The sequence below is a fragment of the Ctenopharyngodon idella genome, chromosome 8 (assembly GCF_019924925.1).
Source record: "Ctenopharyngodon idella isolate HZGC_01 chromosome 8, HZGC01, whole genome shotgun sequence".
Lineage (NCBI taxonomy): Eukaryota > Metazoa > Chordata > Actinopteri > Cypriniformes > Xenocyprididae > Ctenopharyngodon > Ctenopharyngodon idella.
The window spans coordinates 14,309,906-14,328,714 of record NC_067227.1 but is presented as its reverse complement, the minus strand read 5'-3'; the positions used below and the strand labels follow the sequence as shown (position 1 = coordinate 14,328,714).

Below are 18,809 nucleotides of genomic sequence, written 5' to 3'. Positions count from 1 at the left end.
AAACCATCGTCAAGGATCAATCTGTGTATTTTGGCTTGCCTCTATCTGCAACCCACGCTCACTTTTATTGCCATGTCATTGTCTGCTGTGCTTCTATTTAAAAACCCAGGCCAAAAAGACCCCATCTCTGAAACAGCAGGGTAATTATGGCTGTCATCAGAGCTAACGGCGGATTATGAGCTGTGCCAAGATTCTGAAAGTGCCAACTCACGCTTCTGGGATCTTCAGTGTTCAGTGTCATATGATCCTTCAGAAATCATTCTAATATGCTGATTTTATTCTCAAAAAACAATTTATTATTATTATTATTATTATCATCATCAATATTGAAAACAGTTTTTGTGGAAACGATACCATTCAAACATTTGTGTTAAAAAAAAGAAAAAAAAAAGAAATTAATACTTTTATTCATCAAGGATGCATTAAATTGATCAAAAGTGACAGTGAAGACATTTATAATGTTACAAAAGGTTTCTATTTAATAAATGCAAATAAATGCTGTTCATTGAACTTTTTATTAATCCAAGAATCCTAAAAAAGTATCACAATTTCCACGCAAATATTAAGCAACACAACTGTTTTCAACATTGATAATAATAAGAAATGTTTCTTAAGCACCAACTCAGAATATTAGAATGATTCCTGAAGGATCATGTGACACTGAAGACTGGAGTAATGATGCTGAAAACTCACATTTTAAAATATAATACATCCAAATACGAAACAGTTTTTTTTTAATTTGTAATAATATTTCACAATATTACTGTTTTTACAGTATTTTTTATTAAATAAGTGCAGCATAAGAGATGTCTTTCAAAAACATAAAAAAAATTGTAATGTTTCCAATTGTAAAGTACCTTTTGACAGGTACTGTGTATATATATTCTCTAGCTTTCTTATCATGGAATAATGTTGAGAAACTCACTGGGAACATCTTGAACAGCTGCAAACGATAAGACGTCCAGCCTTTTTTAGATTTGTAGATGGGGAGTGGCAACTGGATGTTACGTGCATACTGAGAGAACAGCAGCACCAGGAATATGGTTCTGTTTAAAAGAGGGGAGAGAGAGTTTACACGCTGAGTCCACAGCACCAAAGATCAGTTACATACACATCCAAACGTGTTTGTGTGCGAGCCGTACTCACAGCATGGCAATGCCCCAGTGTTTGCCTGCCCTCTCTCCAGCAGCCCTGAAGCCTGAAAGACCGATGAGAGTGACAGTAGGGGTGATGGTGAGGGGCCCGATGTACTTCAACAGGACACCTGGCAAACCTAAGGCCCCTATGACCACCTCTATCAGAGACGAGACTATTATGGCACCCTGGATCTACAGAGAGAGAGAGAGAGAGAGAAAGAGGTAGTGGGTAAATCTAGTCATACAAATAATCTAAAAGAACCAAACAAAGAAGAAAAAGAGAGGAATCTACAACCAAAAAAGGTTAAAAGCCATTAAAGTCAGTGTCATTGACAAGTCCTCCAGACAGCGCAAAGCTCCATTTTATCTAATTCAGCTTAAGTTGATTAATCTTCATGTCTGTCACCATTTAGGCCAAAATCACTATTAAATCTGTTTACACAAATATCTCTTAAAAGACAGATAAATAAACAAAAAAACAAACAAAAATGTATGTACGTAACGTTCAAGCAATATTTATAGTGGCCATAAAAAGTATTAGAACACTTAAAGGGTCCCACACCCCTAAGACCTTCATCGTTCATCTTCGGAACACAAATTAAGATATTTTTGATAAAATTCAATGACCTGCATTGAGAGCAAGTTAACTTTCAAACACCCAGAAAGGTACTAAAAATATATTTAAAACAGTTCATGTGACAACAGCGCTTCAACCTTAATGTTATGAAGCGACGAGAATACTTTTGTGCGGCAAAAAAATAAATAAAAAATTATTCAACAATATCTAGTGATGGGCGATTTCAAAACACTGCTTCATGCTTTACAAATCTTTTGTTTCGAATCAGTGGTTCGGAGCGCATATCAAACTGCCAAAGTCACGCCCCCCACTGGTGAACCACTGAAATTTCAAAACACTTATGACGTTACGAAGCCTCGTTTACTGTAATCACATGACTTTGGCAGTTTGAGATCGTTTGATACACGGTCCGAACCACTGATTCGCAAAGCTTCGAAGCTTCATGAAGCAGTGTTTTAAAATCACCCATCACTACATATTGTTGGATAAAGTCGTTATTTTGTTTTTTTGGCACACAAAAAGTATTCTCGTCGTTTCATAACATTAAGGTTGAAGCACTGTAGTCACATGAACTGTTTTAAATATGTTTTTAGTAGCTTTCTGAGCGCTTGAAAGTCTAAGTTAACTTGCTCTCAATGCAGGCCTCATGAGCCATCGGATTTTCCTCAAAAATATCTTAAATTGTGTTCTGAAGATGAACAAAGGTCTTATGGGTGTGGAACGACATGAGGGTGAGTAATTAATGTCAGAATTTTCATTTTTGGGTAAACTAACCCTTTCAGCCACACTTATCACTGCATTATACTTCAAAAGGAGGTCTGTGTCTACAGTTATTACTTTTATTTTTGCGTTAATTACATTTTATTGTAAGTTATATGTACATTACTATATAAAATTGTATATACTAGTGACAGTAAACCTTTTACAGAAGATTTCTATTTCAAATAAATGCTGTTCTTTTGAACTTTCTATTAATCAAAGAATCCTGAAAAAAAAAAAAATGTATCAGATTTCACAAAAATATTAAGCAGCACAGCTGTTATCCATCCATCCATCCATCCATCAACATTTGAAAAATTGGGCGCCCAAGGCTCATCGATACACGAGGGCAACAAAGGCTATCCTGTCTGGTCCAAGCCAACATGAGGTCTACTGATGCTGAAGTCACTCAAAATTTTAATGATGTTTATAGGAGGAATGTGTCACAATGGGGCTGCGTAGCCACAGACCAATTAGACTGCTTATGATAACCCCTGTCCACCATCGGAAAAGCCTACAATGGGCACGAGAGCATCGTAATTGGATCTTAGACCAATGGAAGAAGGTCGCCTGGTCCAATGAGTCCCGTTCTCTTTTACAACACGTTGACAGCCGTGTGCATGTGTGGCATTTACCTGGGGAAGTGACGGCACCAGGATGCACTATGGGATGACGACAAGCCGGTGTAGGGAGATGCTCTAGGCAACGTTCTGTTGTGAAACCCTGTGTCCGGTCTAGTCTTTTTAGTAATCTAGTTTTTTTAGTAATGTTTGCAGTGGTCCTATAGAGGTTTTTTACAATTATTACAATCCACAATCCTATTGGGCAATCCTGTTAAAACCCACTTTAGACCTTAACTTTCCACCTCATTTCATTTCATTAGTTTCACACCATCAGTTCCTCTATCGGTTTTACGTTAATGTTCCTCAGTAAAAAAAATACTTCTGTTCTCATCTCTTTCGGTCTCTTTGTTTTAACACACCTCTCGTATCCTGGGGTGCCAGATGTCTTCTGTGTGTGGCAGCTCTGTGCCATTTAATACAGGAACAGCTGCAGAGAAACATGACAATCAGATTAATGGTTTTAAGTGTTACTGAGAAGGTACACGAGTGTGTGCAGGGTTGCTGCACATTTTTAAAGTTAATTTTAAGGCTTTTTAAGACCTTTTTAAGATCTGAAGAAATTAAAATGAATACGCTGGGGGTTGACAAAAATGATTTCTTGGGATTTTGTCAATAAGAAAATATTTTGCTGAGTGTGTTTTTGAGCTGCCTGTCATGGACAGTTGATTGCTGAAGATAATTCTCCTTTAATATTTTTTAATACTGTGTTGACAGTTGACAGAAACTGACTTTTTCATGAAGGGGCCACATTTGATTTCCAACAAATTGATTTCCAGGAGCATATTTACCTTTACAAGGGGATTTTTTTTTCTAAACTTATTAGATATATGCATCATCTTTTATGTCAAATTCTTACATTTAATCAAACTAAATAAAAAAACCCTAAAACAATCAATTGTTACCAATTAAATTAAATTAAATCAGTACCAACAAAATCCATTTTAGCACTGCAGCAGTGGCACAGAAGCTGAATTTAAATGCATTTACACAGACTGTTTAATGCAGCTTAGAGGTGGCATCACTTACTGCAATTATAATTGCATAAAATGCTATGAGAATAAATGCTTTAAAAATTATATCTTGAATATAGAAATGTAAAGTAAATGTAAATGATAGCTTACTTTACAATTACATAAATAGCTTAATTCTATGAATTCTATTACGTCTGTTAATGGTTAAAAAAAAATTAATATTTAAATATGAATAAAAAAAATGCTACTTTAAATATGTAACAAAAACTGCCAGTAGATGGCGGCAAGTGACTGTCTTAATGAGCGAGTTGAGTCATTGAGTCATTCACTCAACCGATTCATTCAAACGCTGATTCATTCAGGAACAAAGCACGTGACTGAGTCATTGAATCATTCATTAAACTGTTTCGTTCAAAACACAAATTTATTCAGTAATGAAGCACAGCTATCTGGTGCTCAGAGTTGCACAAAGTTCCACTTGTGGTATCATTTGCAATATTTTTGTTGAAGAAATGAAGCAAAAACAGACAATATTGTCTTTAAAATGTTACTCCCAACTCCTAATGTTACTTTTTTTTTTTTTTTTGTATAAATTTTTTTTTTATCAATATCACATTTTCAATCGTGATGATACTCTGGTAAAAGGCACTCCTGCTCTTGTGATATTGCTTAATTAATAAAAGACATGAACTGGGGCAAAAATGCCTCTGTATATCTTGAGTTTTGGATGCATTCAAACTGCATAATAGGCTACACCACAAAAACATACACATATTTAAGACATGGCCTTAAAATCAGGAGATTCAAATTTCAGACTTTTAAGACTTTTTAATGCCTGTGGGAAGCCCTGTGTGTGCGACATGTACCTGTTGCGTTACATTTCCACTTTTCCAGTGAAAGGATGGCTCTTGCTGGGGCGAGAAATGCAAAAGCACTAGCTTGGAACAATGGAAGTCTGGGGGCAAAACACACACAAAAACACAATAATCAATCACAAGAACTGCTCATACAAACACATACGCTCAAAAAAAACAACAACAACGAAACTCCACTCTCGTGCCTTGGAAGCATTTATGTGCGCCTGATGAGAAAAGACATGTACCAAGAAAAGCTTGAGTTCACTCCACTGAATCAGTGATGATCCACCAATAACAGAACAAATCGTTCAGTTCCATTTATTGATTTTTTATTTTTTGTAAATCACTCTATTGTAAAGAAGAAAATTTGACATGGATGGATGGACAATTTGACAATCAGACCTTTGACTGAATGCAAGATCTGGTCCTCATTGCAGCCTGTCTTGTCTAAGCACTGCCAGTTGGACAGGAACAGACTTTACCACATGACCAACCATTTTACATGTGTTTTAAGGCAGTGGTTCTCCACCTTTTTGACTCCAAGGCCCCCCTTTTTCAAGACATATTCAAAGACCTAAAATCCTATCTAAGATGATATGGACCTCTGGTACTACTGTTGTAAAGATAAGATAAGAAAAAGAAAGAAAGAAAGATCCACATTTCCTCTGCTCCAGAGTACAGTGACGGTGTGCTTTAAAGGGATAGTTCACCAAAAAATGAAAATTACCCCATGATTTACTCACCCTCAAGCCATCCTAGGTGTATATGACTTTCTTCTTTCAAACAAATACGATCGGAGTTATATTAAATAATGTCCTGGCTCTCCTAAGCTTTATAATGGCAGTAAATAGAGGATAAGATTTTGAAGCGCAAAAAAGTGCAACCATCTATCATAAAAGATAACCACACAGCTCCGGGGGGTTAATAAAGGCCTTCTGAAGTGAAACCATGCGTTTGTGAGAGAGAAATGTCCATGCATCTAAAGCAGCGGTGGGCAGCTAAACTCCGCAGGACAATGGCCCTCCAGGATCAACGTTCCCCACCCCTGATCTAAAGAGAGAGAGAGAGAGAGAGGTAAATAACTGGCTTCCGGCAGACGGCCGTATGCACATCGACTTATGCTAAAAGAGTAACCCCTGATGTGATGTAGGAGTAACGCAAGCTTTGACGCCTCTTGCAGTTCAAAAACATATAGGGCTGGGCAACAAACTCAAGCTCCTCTTCTCTTATATCGAAATCCTCCAACATTTCTCTTCAAAAATTCTTCTTTTATACTTCTAATTTATGACCGGTGTTTTGTTTTTCTCTATCCTCTGCGCTTCCATGTTCGTCAATACGGGGTCAGAGTTCACTCTTTCGCCATAAATTGATGCATACGGCCGTCTGTCAGAAGCAACATTTTTTACTTTTTAAGAGTTTTAAATATGGATATTTTTCATACGCAAACGCATCGCTTCGCTTCAGAAGGACATTATTAACCCCCTGGAGCCGTGTGGTTATCTTTTATGATGGATGGTGGCACCTTTTTAGGCTTCAAAATGTCATCCTCTATTCAAAGCTTGGGAGAGCCAGGAAATTATTTATTATAACATTGATTGTATTTGTCTAAAAGAAGAAAGTCTTATACACCTAGGATGGCTGGAGGGTGAGAAAATCATGGGGTAATTTTCATTTTTGGGTGAACTAACTCTTTAAACCACTCCATCCGACGCTTGGCATTATATTTGTGATGTGAGGCTTGCATACAGTTGTTCGGCCATGGAAGCTCCCGCCGCACAGTTTTTGTGCTGATATTAATACCAGTGGAAGTTTGGAACTCTTCAGCTATGGAATCAGCAGAGTATAGGCAACTTTTACGCACCACGCTCCGCAGCACTCGGTGACAGTTGCTGCTGTTCTTAATTGCTTCCACTTTCTAATAATATTTACAGTTGACTGTGTAATATCTAGCAGGGATGAAAAGGTGGCATCCTATCACAGTACCATGCATGAATTCACTGAACAACTCATTTTTTTCCACAAATGTCTGTAAATGCAGACTGCATGGCTAAGTGCTAGATTTACACCTGCGTAATTTATACACCTGTGGCAATGGGTCTGATTGAAAAATTAAGATATGTGTCCCCATACTTTTGTCCATATAGAGTACATGCAGATCTGCAGTTAACTATCTAGTTAACTTGCTATGAAGCAACAAATATTTTCAAAGATTTGATACCACTAACATGAGAAGCACTGGCAAATTCACTGACAATTAAAAAAAAAAAAAATTATCTAAATACAAATAAATAATTTATTAATAACTGTAATTACTTATTTATTAATACTTAATGTATTCATTTAGCACAATTTTTGTATTTATCAAATAAATAATATTTAAATGTCACTGAACAAAAATATGCAAAATACTGCACAGGGACTTTTTAGAAAAACAAACTTAAAATCAAAATAAAAAAATGATATATTCATTATTATTTATAAATATTAAAATATTTTAACAGCTAAATATTTTATATTTAACAAATATACTTATATAATATTTAATACAAACATGCAAAATACAACAAAAGGATATTTTAGAAAAACTAGAGTAATTTATAAAACTAGAGTCATAACTAAAACCAATAGAGGAATTAGATTCATATTCATAGTAATCAGTCAGAAGTGCTTTGCTCTAACCACTAGATGTCTCCAAACACACTTCTCACACCGTCACTGATGTGGACTTCAAAGTCTGTTTGCTTGTGCTGTAACGACTGCTGCTAAATAAAAACAAAAAGGACCAAACTCTCTATCTCTCATTCCTTCCCCCTTATCTTTACCTAACACTTGTTGCTAATTTGGAGAGTAACAGCTGGGAGGGAGGATCATTATGAACCAGCCATGACAATGAATATGGCAACATATATATATATATATATATATATAAAAAAAAAAAAAAAGTTTTACAAAAAGCAGATTTAACACAGTACAACACAGATTATATTTAAAAAGGTCTGCGTTATGTATGCTCACATAAAGAGAGAATATTTAAGGTCAAAACATCAATTCTTTATCCTCTCTGAGTGGAAAAGTATTCAGTCAGATGTAACGTACCAGGTATCAGTGGTGCAGTGTTGTTTTAGTATCATTGATATAATAGTTTTCGTTAATATTTTAGATTCATGTTTTAGTAAATTTTTTATAAATGTGTATATAGTTATGATTTACTTTAGTTTATTTAGTGATTTTAGTACTTTAAGTTAAACTAAACAGAAATGTGAAATTTTATCTTGGCAACTAGCAGAAATAAGGTTCTTTTTTATTATTTTATTTGAGTTAATGTTTATTTTGTTTTAATGCTTTTTTTATGGTTTTAGTTTTAATGATAATAACCCATGTGCTAATGATCAACAAATTGTGCATACAGAGCCCCTCAGGCACACAAATGCGCTATATAGAAATATACCAGTTCATATGGGCAGAACATGAAGGCCGCTCACATACAGTGACTCAGCACACAGGTCTGACGGCAACACTTGCCCGATCCTTTCCACTCTTATCTTCTTACTATTTCCCTTTTTTTGGTCACTCGCTCAGGTTTCCTTGGAGACAGCATGTGCCACGAGCAAGTGACGTCAGAACAGAGGGATCAAATGCGCAAGAAAGACATCAGACTGCCCTCTTACAAATTGGGCAAAGTGGCCACAAAAGAACATTGAGTCCAAGACACAGAACAGGCCACGGCTAAATGTCTTTATGACATGAACAGCCTAAAGGATCAGACCTCTACAGATACTCACTCTCCCAATCCTGCAATCTATAGACTATGTGTCTGTTCCAGATTCCTCACTGTCAATTCATGCTTACCTTTTGGGGGTTTTATGTCACGTAAAACGGTATTGCAACATCAATTACAACAGCAAAAGATTAACAGCGGTAACTTATGGAGGAAATAACAGTTTCCTGAATTGCTGTGATTGGTGTTTTATATGTCGGTACAGGCTTAAACAGATCCAAACTGTAGATAAGACACTGAAGCAGTGATTATTTTATAAGGGACCAGCATGCACTCATTTGTTTTAATAATCCTTATTCAAATCAGAGGTGAGGCCACATAAGGGCCATGGAGGCACTGGACATTCCAGATTGATCTATGATCCACCCAGTGTCTAATGGTGTGCAAATTACATGAAAATACAAAAGAAGAAACTGAATTTTGACAGCACATTTAATGAATCATGATTCTGATTAATATTTACAAAAAATCTGTGGTTGTTATGATGTTTTTGAAAGAAATGTCTTATGTTCACCAAGGCTACATTTATTTAATCACAGTAAATGGAGCAATATTGTGAAATATTATTTAATATTATTAATATTACTGAAATGTTGAATGCCATAACAAAAAACTAAAATTTAATATTTTATAAATGCAAAGCTGATTACTCCTGTATTCAGTCAGTGTTACATGATCCTTCAGAAATCATTCTAATATGCTGATTTAGTGCCCAAGAAATATTTATTATCATCATTAATTTAGAAAACATTTGTGCTGCTTAATATTTTTGTGGAAACAATATTTTTTTTAGGATTCTTTGGTGACTAGAAGGTTCAAAAGAACAGCCTTTATGTGAAATACAATTTTTTTGTGACATTATAAATGTCTTTATAATTAATTCTACAACAGTTATTGGTCGATATTAGATTAGATTAGATATTTTTTTAAAATGATCTATTAGTATCACACGATAATGGATATTACTGTGAATTTCAAACTAAGATGACAATTTTTTTTAATTTTTTTTTAAAAAATATGGGCCATGTAAATAATACATACATTTAGAAACAAATTTAATAGCAAACTATAGGCATAAGAAAAATAAGAGAAGGCACAGAACAGTTGTTCGTCCAATTTCAGCTTGGAACACCGATTTAAATCTCTCACAGTGTGTCCCTTCCTCGTGCACCAGCTTGCTGTCTGAATTGTAGCACTATAAAGAGCTGAAGGCCTTTATTACCGAGCGATTAAAGACCCTGGAACCAAAATCATAAAGGTCCACAGAAGACCACAGCTAAAATTGAACTGACCCATTTTCTCCAGTCCTCCTGCTACACAACTGAGTTTTTGTTCCAACAAAAGCAGCTCTTCAAAAAATTTAACCGGCCTTCAAAAATGTAATTAGAGGAGAGAATGCTTTTAAAAGCACATTTTAAGAGCTTGCGTCTTTGGCTGAATTTGTGCAAAATAAAAGCCAGTGGAAGAAGAATTTAAAAAAAAAACCCCTTTATGCAACAGGAACGCCCTTCCTCTTCAAATCTAGGTAAATGGGTCACTTCACTTTCAGCAAGAGGGAGGAGAAAGACATGGAAAAGGAGAGTAATAAAGACAGAGAGAGCAAAATAACAATGTAAGGTGGAGGAACAACAGGAAAAAAACCTGACAAAGTACGAAACATTTAACGAAACAACAATGTGGTAAAAAGAGGAAGAAAGAGACACTTTTTTTGTTGTTTTTTTAGCTATTTCTGTGAAAATACATATCATGGAAATATACATTGAACATTGACAAAAGACTGAAAAATATCTAGATTTTTCTAGCCACATCACTCAGCCCTTCTGTATTTAAGAGTAGAATTCTATCACAAGATAACACGTCATGATACATGCCCAGACATACACAGGAAAAAAAATAAAAAACAGCCTGCGATCAATCAATGATGCCAACTTCTGCCTGCCATGATAACTCTCACCTTTCACTTTAAATTACACCAAGCTCACCTTTTTGAGGTCATGACGTTTGTGCCATTGTTCTGACTTGCCTGCCCAACCCAAGAACAAGGGTAAAATCTGACACCTGCTGCACTGTGCTGCGACTCTGAGAGCAGAAGCTTTCAGTTAATAATTGCAGGGTCAGTTGTCCAACTGAATTAAATGGTTTTTATTCGTATTAAAAAAGCAAATCGACAGTGGGGGCGGTGCCGCGGTGGGCAGGTAATGTAATCTGTGTATGGCCGAACACCGTGTAACTGACTACTTTAGCAAGCCTATTCTACAGTAGATGTTATTATCAGATCTTCTCTACAGTATTTTCTGAGAGTGAACAAAAACAGAGTGAAGCAGATGCAGTACTTGCTGAACTAAAGTGCGCTTGTAAACTAAGCCTGAATCTAACATCCTGAAAATAATCAATAAAACCACCCACACACACACACAACACAAAATACTTTACACAAAGTACTATAAACATGAACACAACAGATGGGTTTCTGCCATTTACTGAAAACTCTCGTGTTTCAATCACATATTATCAATCAGGGCTTGACATTAACTTTCTTCCTCACCAGCCACTGTGGATAGTGGTTTTTCATAGTTACTAGCCATTCAGCATTTTCACAATTTTGACATCAATACCATGGGGAAAAACTGCCATTTAAATAATTTTAACATCATCTCAGAGCCTAATTTGGCAGCTGGTATATTAGGCTGCTGTCACTTTAAAGACCTGACGCACAGGTCCATTATAGTGTTAGTATAAGTACTACGAGAATACATGAATGAGTCTATGACATGACAGGTCATTTTTTTGTCCAAAGGCCTTAATAATAATAAAAAACAAAGATATGATATCCAAAGTATGTAAGGTAGTACAACTAGATCTCTTACCGAATCCAAAAGGTTTTAATGATATTTTGCTACATATTAAGGTATTTTAAAGATTTTTAAGTGTCAAAACGTCATTCGATTTAACCATCCAAAGACCAATACAGCCACTTCATTTGTGATTAAAATATCTTAAAATGTAATAAATTTATATATTTTTTATTCTGGCATGATTTTATAACATCATATATCAACAGTGCAAAATCATATTAAAATTATGTGTCGAAGTCGTTGCTTTGTTATGAGAAAGAATGTCTGGAAAAATGAATTTCACTGATGTCATTTGGAGTAACCAATATAAAGGGCCCATTTTGGATCAAGTCATGAGGTCACACTCCAGTCCAGTAGGTGGCGGTAAATGCACCTTAAGTTGGTTTGCCATCCACCAATAAAATCAAAAGAAGAAGAAGAAGTCATGCGGTCAATATCATGTGACAGGATGTGACATCATTCATACACCTACAAAGGACCACGTGGTCGTAAAGCAAAATAACTAACTCTCTTTTAACTATTTGAAAAATTAATGTTTTCACTTGCTCAGACGAATGTCCCGAAACAGGTAATTCGGTACAACCGCTATAAAACATGGAAAATGTTGTAATATTTTAAAAACTTGTACTAAAATATAAAATGTTTGATTGTTATTTTGCTAGCTAGATAGCAAGCTAACTAGCTAGCTAGCTAGATATCAGCCTGTTAGCATTTTTTGAAAATATCGTCATTCGGTATAACCAAAAGTGTCATTCGGTATAAAGTATAAAGTTACATGTTAACTGCTGTGCTTACTTGTTAGTAAGTTGAGTAAACTCCACTGACAGAGGAGCAGTGCATGGGATTCACCACGCAGGCAAGATTTAAACCTGTATCCTCCATTGTAAACCCATTGCTCAACATGTCTGGAACATGCTCTAACCGCTAAACCTTGCTTTAACAAAATCACACTTACCGGCAGCCAAGGGTGGTCTGCAGCAGGGTGGTGATGCCCACGCAAAAGAAAATGGTGCCAATGAGCTGACTGGTGGCCCACTGGTCAAAACCCACACACATGGCTTCAGCCAGCAGGAAGGGCACAGCGATAGTTCCACTGAAGCAGGTAAGGTAGTGCTGAGGAGAAATGGTGGAAAGAAAAAATATATCTAGCTCTTTATCTCTGTGATGGAGAACTTCAAATCTTACAAAAGTCAAGGGTAACTGCAGTAAATATTGGGTCACTTCTTCAAAGTTGCATGTCACTGCTGAAAAGTCTAGGTTTCACTGGTGAAAGTTGAGGGTCACTTCTTCAAAGTCGAGGATCCTAAAAGTCTAGGGTCACTGCTGTAAAGTCAAGGGTCATTGCTTCAATGTTGCATGTCACTGCTGTAAATTTGAGGACCACTTCTACAGTCACTGCTACGGTTCACTTCTATAGTCGAGTCATAGCTCGTATATGAACATCTTAAATGTCTGGGGCTCATCACTCTACAGAAGAATGGCCTAATATGTAGGTCCCCATGTGACTGTGTATGTGTTCGTACCTGTAAACCCAGGAATACACACAGATACCAAGGTGGTGTGTCCTCTATGGTGTATATCATGTCCATTCTCCTGGTATCTATGCTGTCTGCACTGTCCACAGTCTCTGACATGGAGCACTGAAGGGGAGAGGAAACACAAGACACATGGGAGTTAGACACATGGGTAACCCATCACTATTACAGAGAACCTGAGTGAGAGCTGTACACTATAAACGGCATCAGCGTGCTCACACACACACACACACACAAACAAACCTGCTGGCAATTCAAAAGGCATCAGAGGGAGATCAGTGACACTATATGAAATTATCCTGAAATGAACTGAAATGGTTTCATAAATTCATTTCCAAATTGAAAGACTTCACTATTAGAGTCATTAAGTTAAATGTTAAAATATGTTGTAATGTATCAAATGTATGTTATTGAAAACAATTTAACTAATTAAAACACTATGCAAAGACACAGTACAGTCATAAAATTCTTGTCTGTCTTTGAACATTTTTTTTTTCTGAGATGCAGTAAGATTAGCCTTCTGCTGACCCTTGCAACAGTTATCTTTGTTTTAGGGACAATATCAGAGGCTATCATTGTTTTGAGACAATGAAAATCTGGATTACCAGCCAAATAATTCTAATTTCAGACAAATATTACTGACAACACAGAACCAAAGAAAGAGACAGAAACCCAACGTGTTGCATCAGCATTGCTGTACTGAAGGCAAACACTGAAGAATTTCCACTGCAATGTTGTGACCTCCCAAATCCCTGATCCCTCTGTGGGGGAAAAGTGCCGAGTCATAATGACTGAGCTATTACAGAACAGGGCTTAATATGGAGTGGATAAGCATGACTGGTACGAGCAGCCCCTTGATTTAAAGGTGAAGTGTGTCATTTCTACACCAACAGCATCAGCATCAGTCTCACCTTGTCCTCAGTCTGGCTGTCTTTCGCGTAAATGGCCATGAGCTGTGTGTCCTCTGCGTCTTGATCACCAGGGGTTTGCACGGCACCGTTAACCACCTGTCAAATACAGAGATATTTGCAAAGATCACATATTTACCAAGTAACAAAACAAGGACAACAGGTGACACTACTTGCAAACTTTTCTATTCTTTATCACAAAATATAAAAATGGACGTGGACTTCTGTTTAAGAAATCAAACAATATGTAGGTTAGCTTGGCACACAAAGGGTTAGCTATGCTTTGGTTCTTTTTGCCAAATTTAAATACCAGGGTTTCAGTGTCAAGCATATTAGTTTTACCTTACGACCTCATGACATTACACCCCTACACTTACTAGACTTATCAGCTCACTAAAGTCCACCAGGGCAATTTCACACAAATTTCAGAAAGTGACCACAATCATGTAGGGAAGAGTTCACCAAAACAATGACTTCATGTGGTTTATCTGTACAAGGGTTTTTGGTGGTTTTTTATGACATCATACTAGAACGAAGTTTCATATGACTGCACAAACAACCTTTTGTCTTTCAAACAATAATTACATACAGAAATATCTTAGCAAAAAGACTAGAGTATTGGAAAAGAACACGAGTCCCTAATAATTAATCAACAGTTTAAAAGAATGATATAATCCACATAAATGTTACAAAAGAGTGTTTGCCATGTAATTGTCTTCAACGGAGTGTTGGGCATGACTAAGGGAAACTTGAGTCTTGACATGAATGTCTTAAATGAGAAAACAGATAAAGTTACTGAGCACAGTCCATAGTGGACCGACTGATAAAGAGGCACTTCTGTGGAAGGACAAAAAAAAAAAAAGATAAAAAAAGATAATCTCTTATAGAGGAGCGCACACAAGAAAGTAAACATAGGCTTTTTGACATGCTCATTAATGTTTAAATTAGCAAGTTTCACAACAGAAACACTATCAAAAAGCAGCAGTTATTTCAAGTTGTTTGGTTTGTATTCCTTTTTAATAAATCTGTCCTGCAGTGATGAGATAACACAAACAGGAGGTTTAGACCCACATGTTGAGGGTCCAATATTTTACAAATACCAACTGTATAATTAAATTAGTAATATTATCCAATACAGATCTATATGTTGTTAAGTTTCGTGTAAGGCTTTGCAGTTCTTTGTTCACAATTCGCACCATAAAAACAAACCAAATGAAAAGTTGGCTACAAACTTTCATTTTCTATTTCTTTAGAATAATTCAATTATCACTCAGTTTAATTTTTGATTCTTCAAGTTTGGGCTGTTGCTTCTGAGTCAGATTTTTTGAACAAACATAAAAAAAAAAAATGACCCATTATTCTGATTTTCTGTTTATATAATTAGCGCTCGCAGTTGGATCGTACCAGTACCGCCGGGGATGGAGTAGGGTGTATGTATTCAGAGCGCTGTAGCGTTATGTATTGGCCTATGTCACGTCTGGCCATGCAGTAATTTATTGCCTGCCCTACACTATAGTATGTCAGACATACTATAGTGTAAAAATCAGTTTGTTCAAAACTCAGACTCGGATGCAAAAACCCAAACTTGTAGAATCAAAATTAAACTGAATGACAATTATCCGTTTGTGAATTATTCTAAAGAAATGTTTGAGGCCAACTTTTCTTTTGGTTCATTTTGATGGTGCGAATTGAACAAAGAACTGCAAAGCATTACAAGGACCTGTTAACATTAGGTATTGCACAAAAAAAAATATATTTAATCATTTAAGTAATCTTGGTTAAAGTTTATTTACAGATTATTCTTCACTGTTAATTCATGCTTGTTCTTAATACAATAATGTTACTTTATACAACAACTTAAAATGTAGTATTAAAAATGTATTAGTATACACTATTGTTCAAAAGTTGCAAAGATTTATTTTTTTTTCCAAGTCTCTTATACTCATAAGGCTGCATTAATTTGATAAAATACAGTAAAAACAGTAATACTGTGAAATATTACAATGTAAAATAACAGTTTTTTAAATATTTTAATATATACTATATTTCAATAAATTTAATTTATTCCTGTAATGATAAAGCTGAATTGTCAGCATCATCACTCCAGTCTTTAGTGTCACATGATCCTTCAGAAATCATTCTAATATGCTGATTTGGTGCTCAAGAAGCATTTCCTATTATTATTATTATTATTATTATTATTATTAATATTGAAAACAGTTGTGCTGCTTAATTTTTTTTTTTCAGGATTCTTTGATGAATAGAACATTGAAACGAACAGCATTTATTTGAAACAGAAATCTTTTGTAACATTATAAATGTCTTTACTGTCCCTTTTGATTAATTTGATGCATCCCTGCTGAATAAAATTGCCCACAAAAATCTTACTGAAGCCAAAAATTTGAATGGTAAGTGTCACCATTACATTTATGAGTTGTGTGTGCATCTTCAAAATAAATGTTATGTATGCCATGATGGTAAATCTGTTGTTTGTCATTCGTGGTAGTTTGTTGGCATTCTTGAAAGCCAATTCCTTAAAGTAGCAATTTGCATACTATACTGTGCTACTTAAAAAGTACACGTGACCATGCACACATGCTGTTGACATGCACACTGTCCTGTAGAGTCATTCAAATGACAGGGTTGAAGCCATTGTTTTTGGCCCTATGATTAGCAATTCCACACACGCACACACACGCACACATATATACACACAAGCACACACACTCACAGGGATGGGATAGAAGTGTGCACTGTGTTTGTTCTCCTCTTCATATTTGCCAGGCTCTGCGGTGGAGTCCATGGATTTAGATGTGGTGTTTTTACCAACACCCATTCCTCCCCTTTGCTCCTCTGCCTTGTCGTCCTCCTCCTCTTCCTCTGTTCCTCTCCTCCGCTCCCTCTCACGCTCTGGTAGAAACACTGCTGCTCTGCCTGTCAGCACACACTCATGCTCCACTGATTGTCCAGCCAGATCATCTAGGGTGAAACAACACAGCAATGTTATTCATGAATTAATTATGAAATTGAAGCAATCATCTGATGACTTCCTGCAATCATTCAACAAAATAAAACAATCCATATAATCATAAACCAATATAATTCACTGAAAATCGTCCCTTTTAAATCTCATGTTTTTGTCAAATAAAAATGGAGTACTTCACAGTCAAAAGGCAGAATGAACTGACAAATAATTTAAGCAATGAAATCTGAGAACATATATCAAATGAATAATGGTTTACATACTCGAATTCACATACTCACATATTCACACTTACATTACTGTGGTTTTGGACTCAAACAACCATTTATTCAACAATAATGTGTGATCAAACATCTACAGTAACAAACAAGCAAAAGAGGATTTGGAAAAAATGTTGAGAGGTAAAGAATAATAAAAAAGAAGAAAAGGCTAAGGAGATGAAAAAAGAAAGAAGTTGGAGGACAGGGGGGAAGAGGGATGACGAAGATAGGATGGGTTTGATGTAAAACAGAAGCAAATGAAAGAAAGCGAGTGACTGGCGAAGGTCAGAACGCTTTATCAGCGGATGTTGTTGATTTTGGTAACAGTCAAGTCCTGTTTACTTTTCTTGTGGCCTTGGGCCAGCAGCACCCTCCCCAATTAATGACAGTGATTAGACGCGTCATCTCACCACCAACGGCTTCATCCCTCCCCCTACAGCCCATGATCCCTCAGCAGCCTTGAACTCCAGGACAATCACATCTGCTTGGTATCTAGAAGCCATCTGGGTCCACAACCCCCCCCATCAGAGCTACACATGCAGTGCCAGACTCTTGCACTTATCCAAACAAGGAACGGTCACGGCAAACTACAAGATATTGTGTCAACCGCTTGGTTTCTATTTCTTGCTGTGTGGTCACAATCACTGTGACATCTCACTGGTCCAAAATCCAGCTTCACATAACTGAACATGAAACATCGAAATAATTCATTATTTTATAAACATTATATTAAGTTATGTGTAATAAATATAACTATATGTTATGTACTTAATATAATGTTATTAATATATATATAGTATTTTATAAATTTATGTTAGATATAGATTAGATATTTACATGGAATTTAATAGATATAATTATTAATAATAATTATAGATATTTTGTCAATCACTTGGTTTCTATTTCTTGCTGGGTGGCAAGCCAAATCTCATTGGTCTAAAAAAAATCCGGCTCCTCATAACTGTGTATTAAACATTTTATTATACTATGTATTTAACATATTAACTATTATACATATAGTTTTGGTTAGGACCAAGTGTCTTGAAATATGTTTTTATATATATATATATATATATATATATATATATTACACACACACACACACGCACGTATAACGTTTATCCCAGTACTTCTGTGATAATTTAAATGATTGTAACACAGAAATAACAATACTGTGTGGTTGAAAAGACCATTTGTGAATCTGTTTCATAACTAAATGTGACAACTGCTCTCTCTGGGTCAGCGGCAGCACTGAAGCAGATTTGAATGTTTGCTGTGATCATACTTGTAAAAGGTTTAATAGACAACGTTGTCATTTAGGAATAAGATCACATGAGTGTTTGAATCAAGATCACAATCTTTTAACTCCTTCCCCACCGGCGCTGATCATTTTCAAAAAAAATTTCATGGCCCCCAGAATATTTTGTTGTACGAATATCTAAAGATACATACAATATATCATATGGGTAAGTTTAATAAAAAAGCAACATTTTGAGCAAAAAGCTGAGAAAAATCATGATTTGTCAAAGATTACACCTGGATGAGATTCAGAACGATAGATGGAGTA

At 35.8% G+C, this 18,809-nt stretch overlaps 1 protein-coding gene across 2 annotated transcripts in view; it reads right to left on the bottom strand.

Annotated features, from left to right (window-relative positions):
- The window catches only part of slc23a2 (solute carrier family 23 member 2), a 41,627-nt gene that overhangs the window by 9,320 nt on the left and 13,498 nt on the right, over nucleotides 1-18,809 (bottom strand). For both annotated transcript variants that reach the window (XM_051902078.1, XM_051902079.1), the window contains 8 exons: nucleotides 16,731-16,978; nucleotides 14,003-14,098; nucleotides 13,080-13,196; nucleotides 12,512-12,669; nucleotides 4,933-5,021; nucleotides 3,455-3,522; nucleotides 1,147-1,328; nucleotides 926-1,046 (listed from right to left, as the gene is read on the bottom strand). In XM_051902078.1, coding sequence (XP_051758038.1) covers nucleotides 926-1,046; nucleotides 1,147-1,328; nucleotides 3,455-3,522; nucleotides 4,933-5,021; nucleotides 12,512-12,669; nucleotides 13,080-13,196; nucleotides 14,003-14,098; nucleotides 16,731-16,978 — 1,079 coding nt within the window. The remainder of the gene's footprint in view (nucleotides 1-925; nucleotides 1,047-1,146; nucleotides 1,329-3,454; nucleotides 3,523-4,932; nucleotides 5,022-12,511; nucleotides 12,670-13,079; nucleotides 13,197-14,002; nucleotides 14,099-16,730; nucleotides 16,979-18,809) is intronic.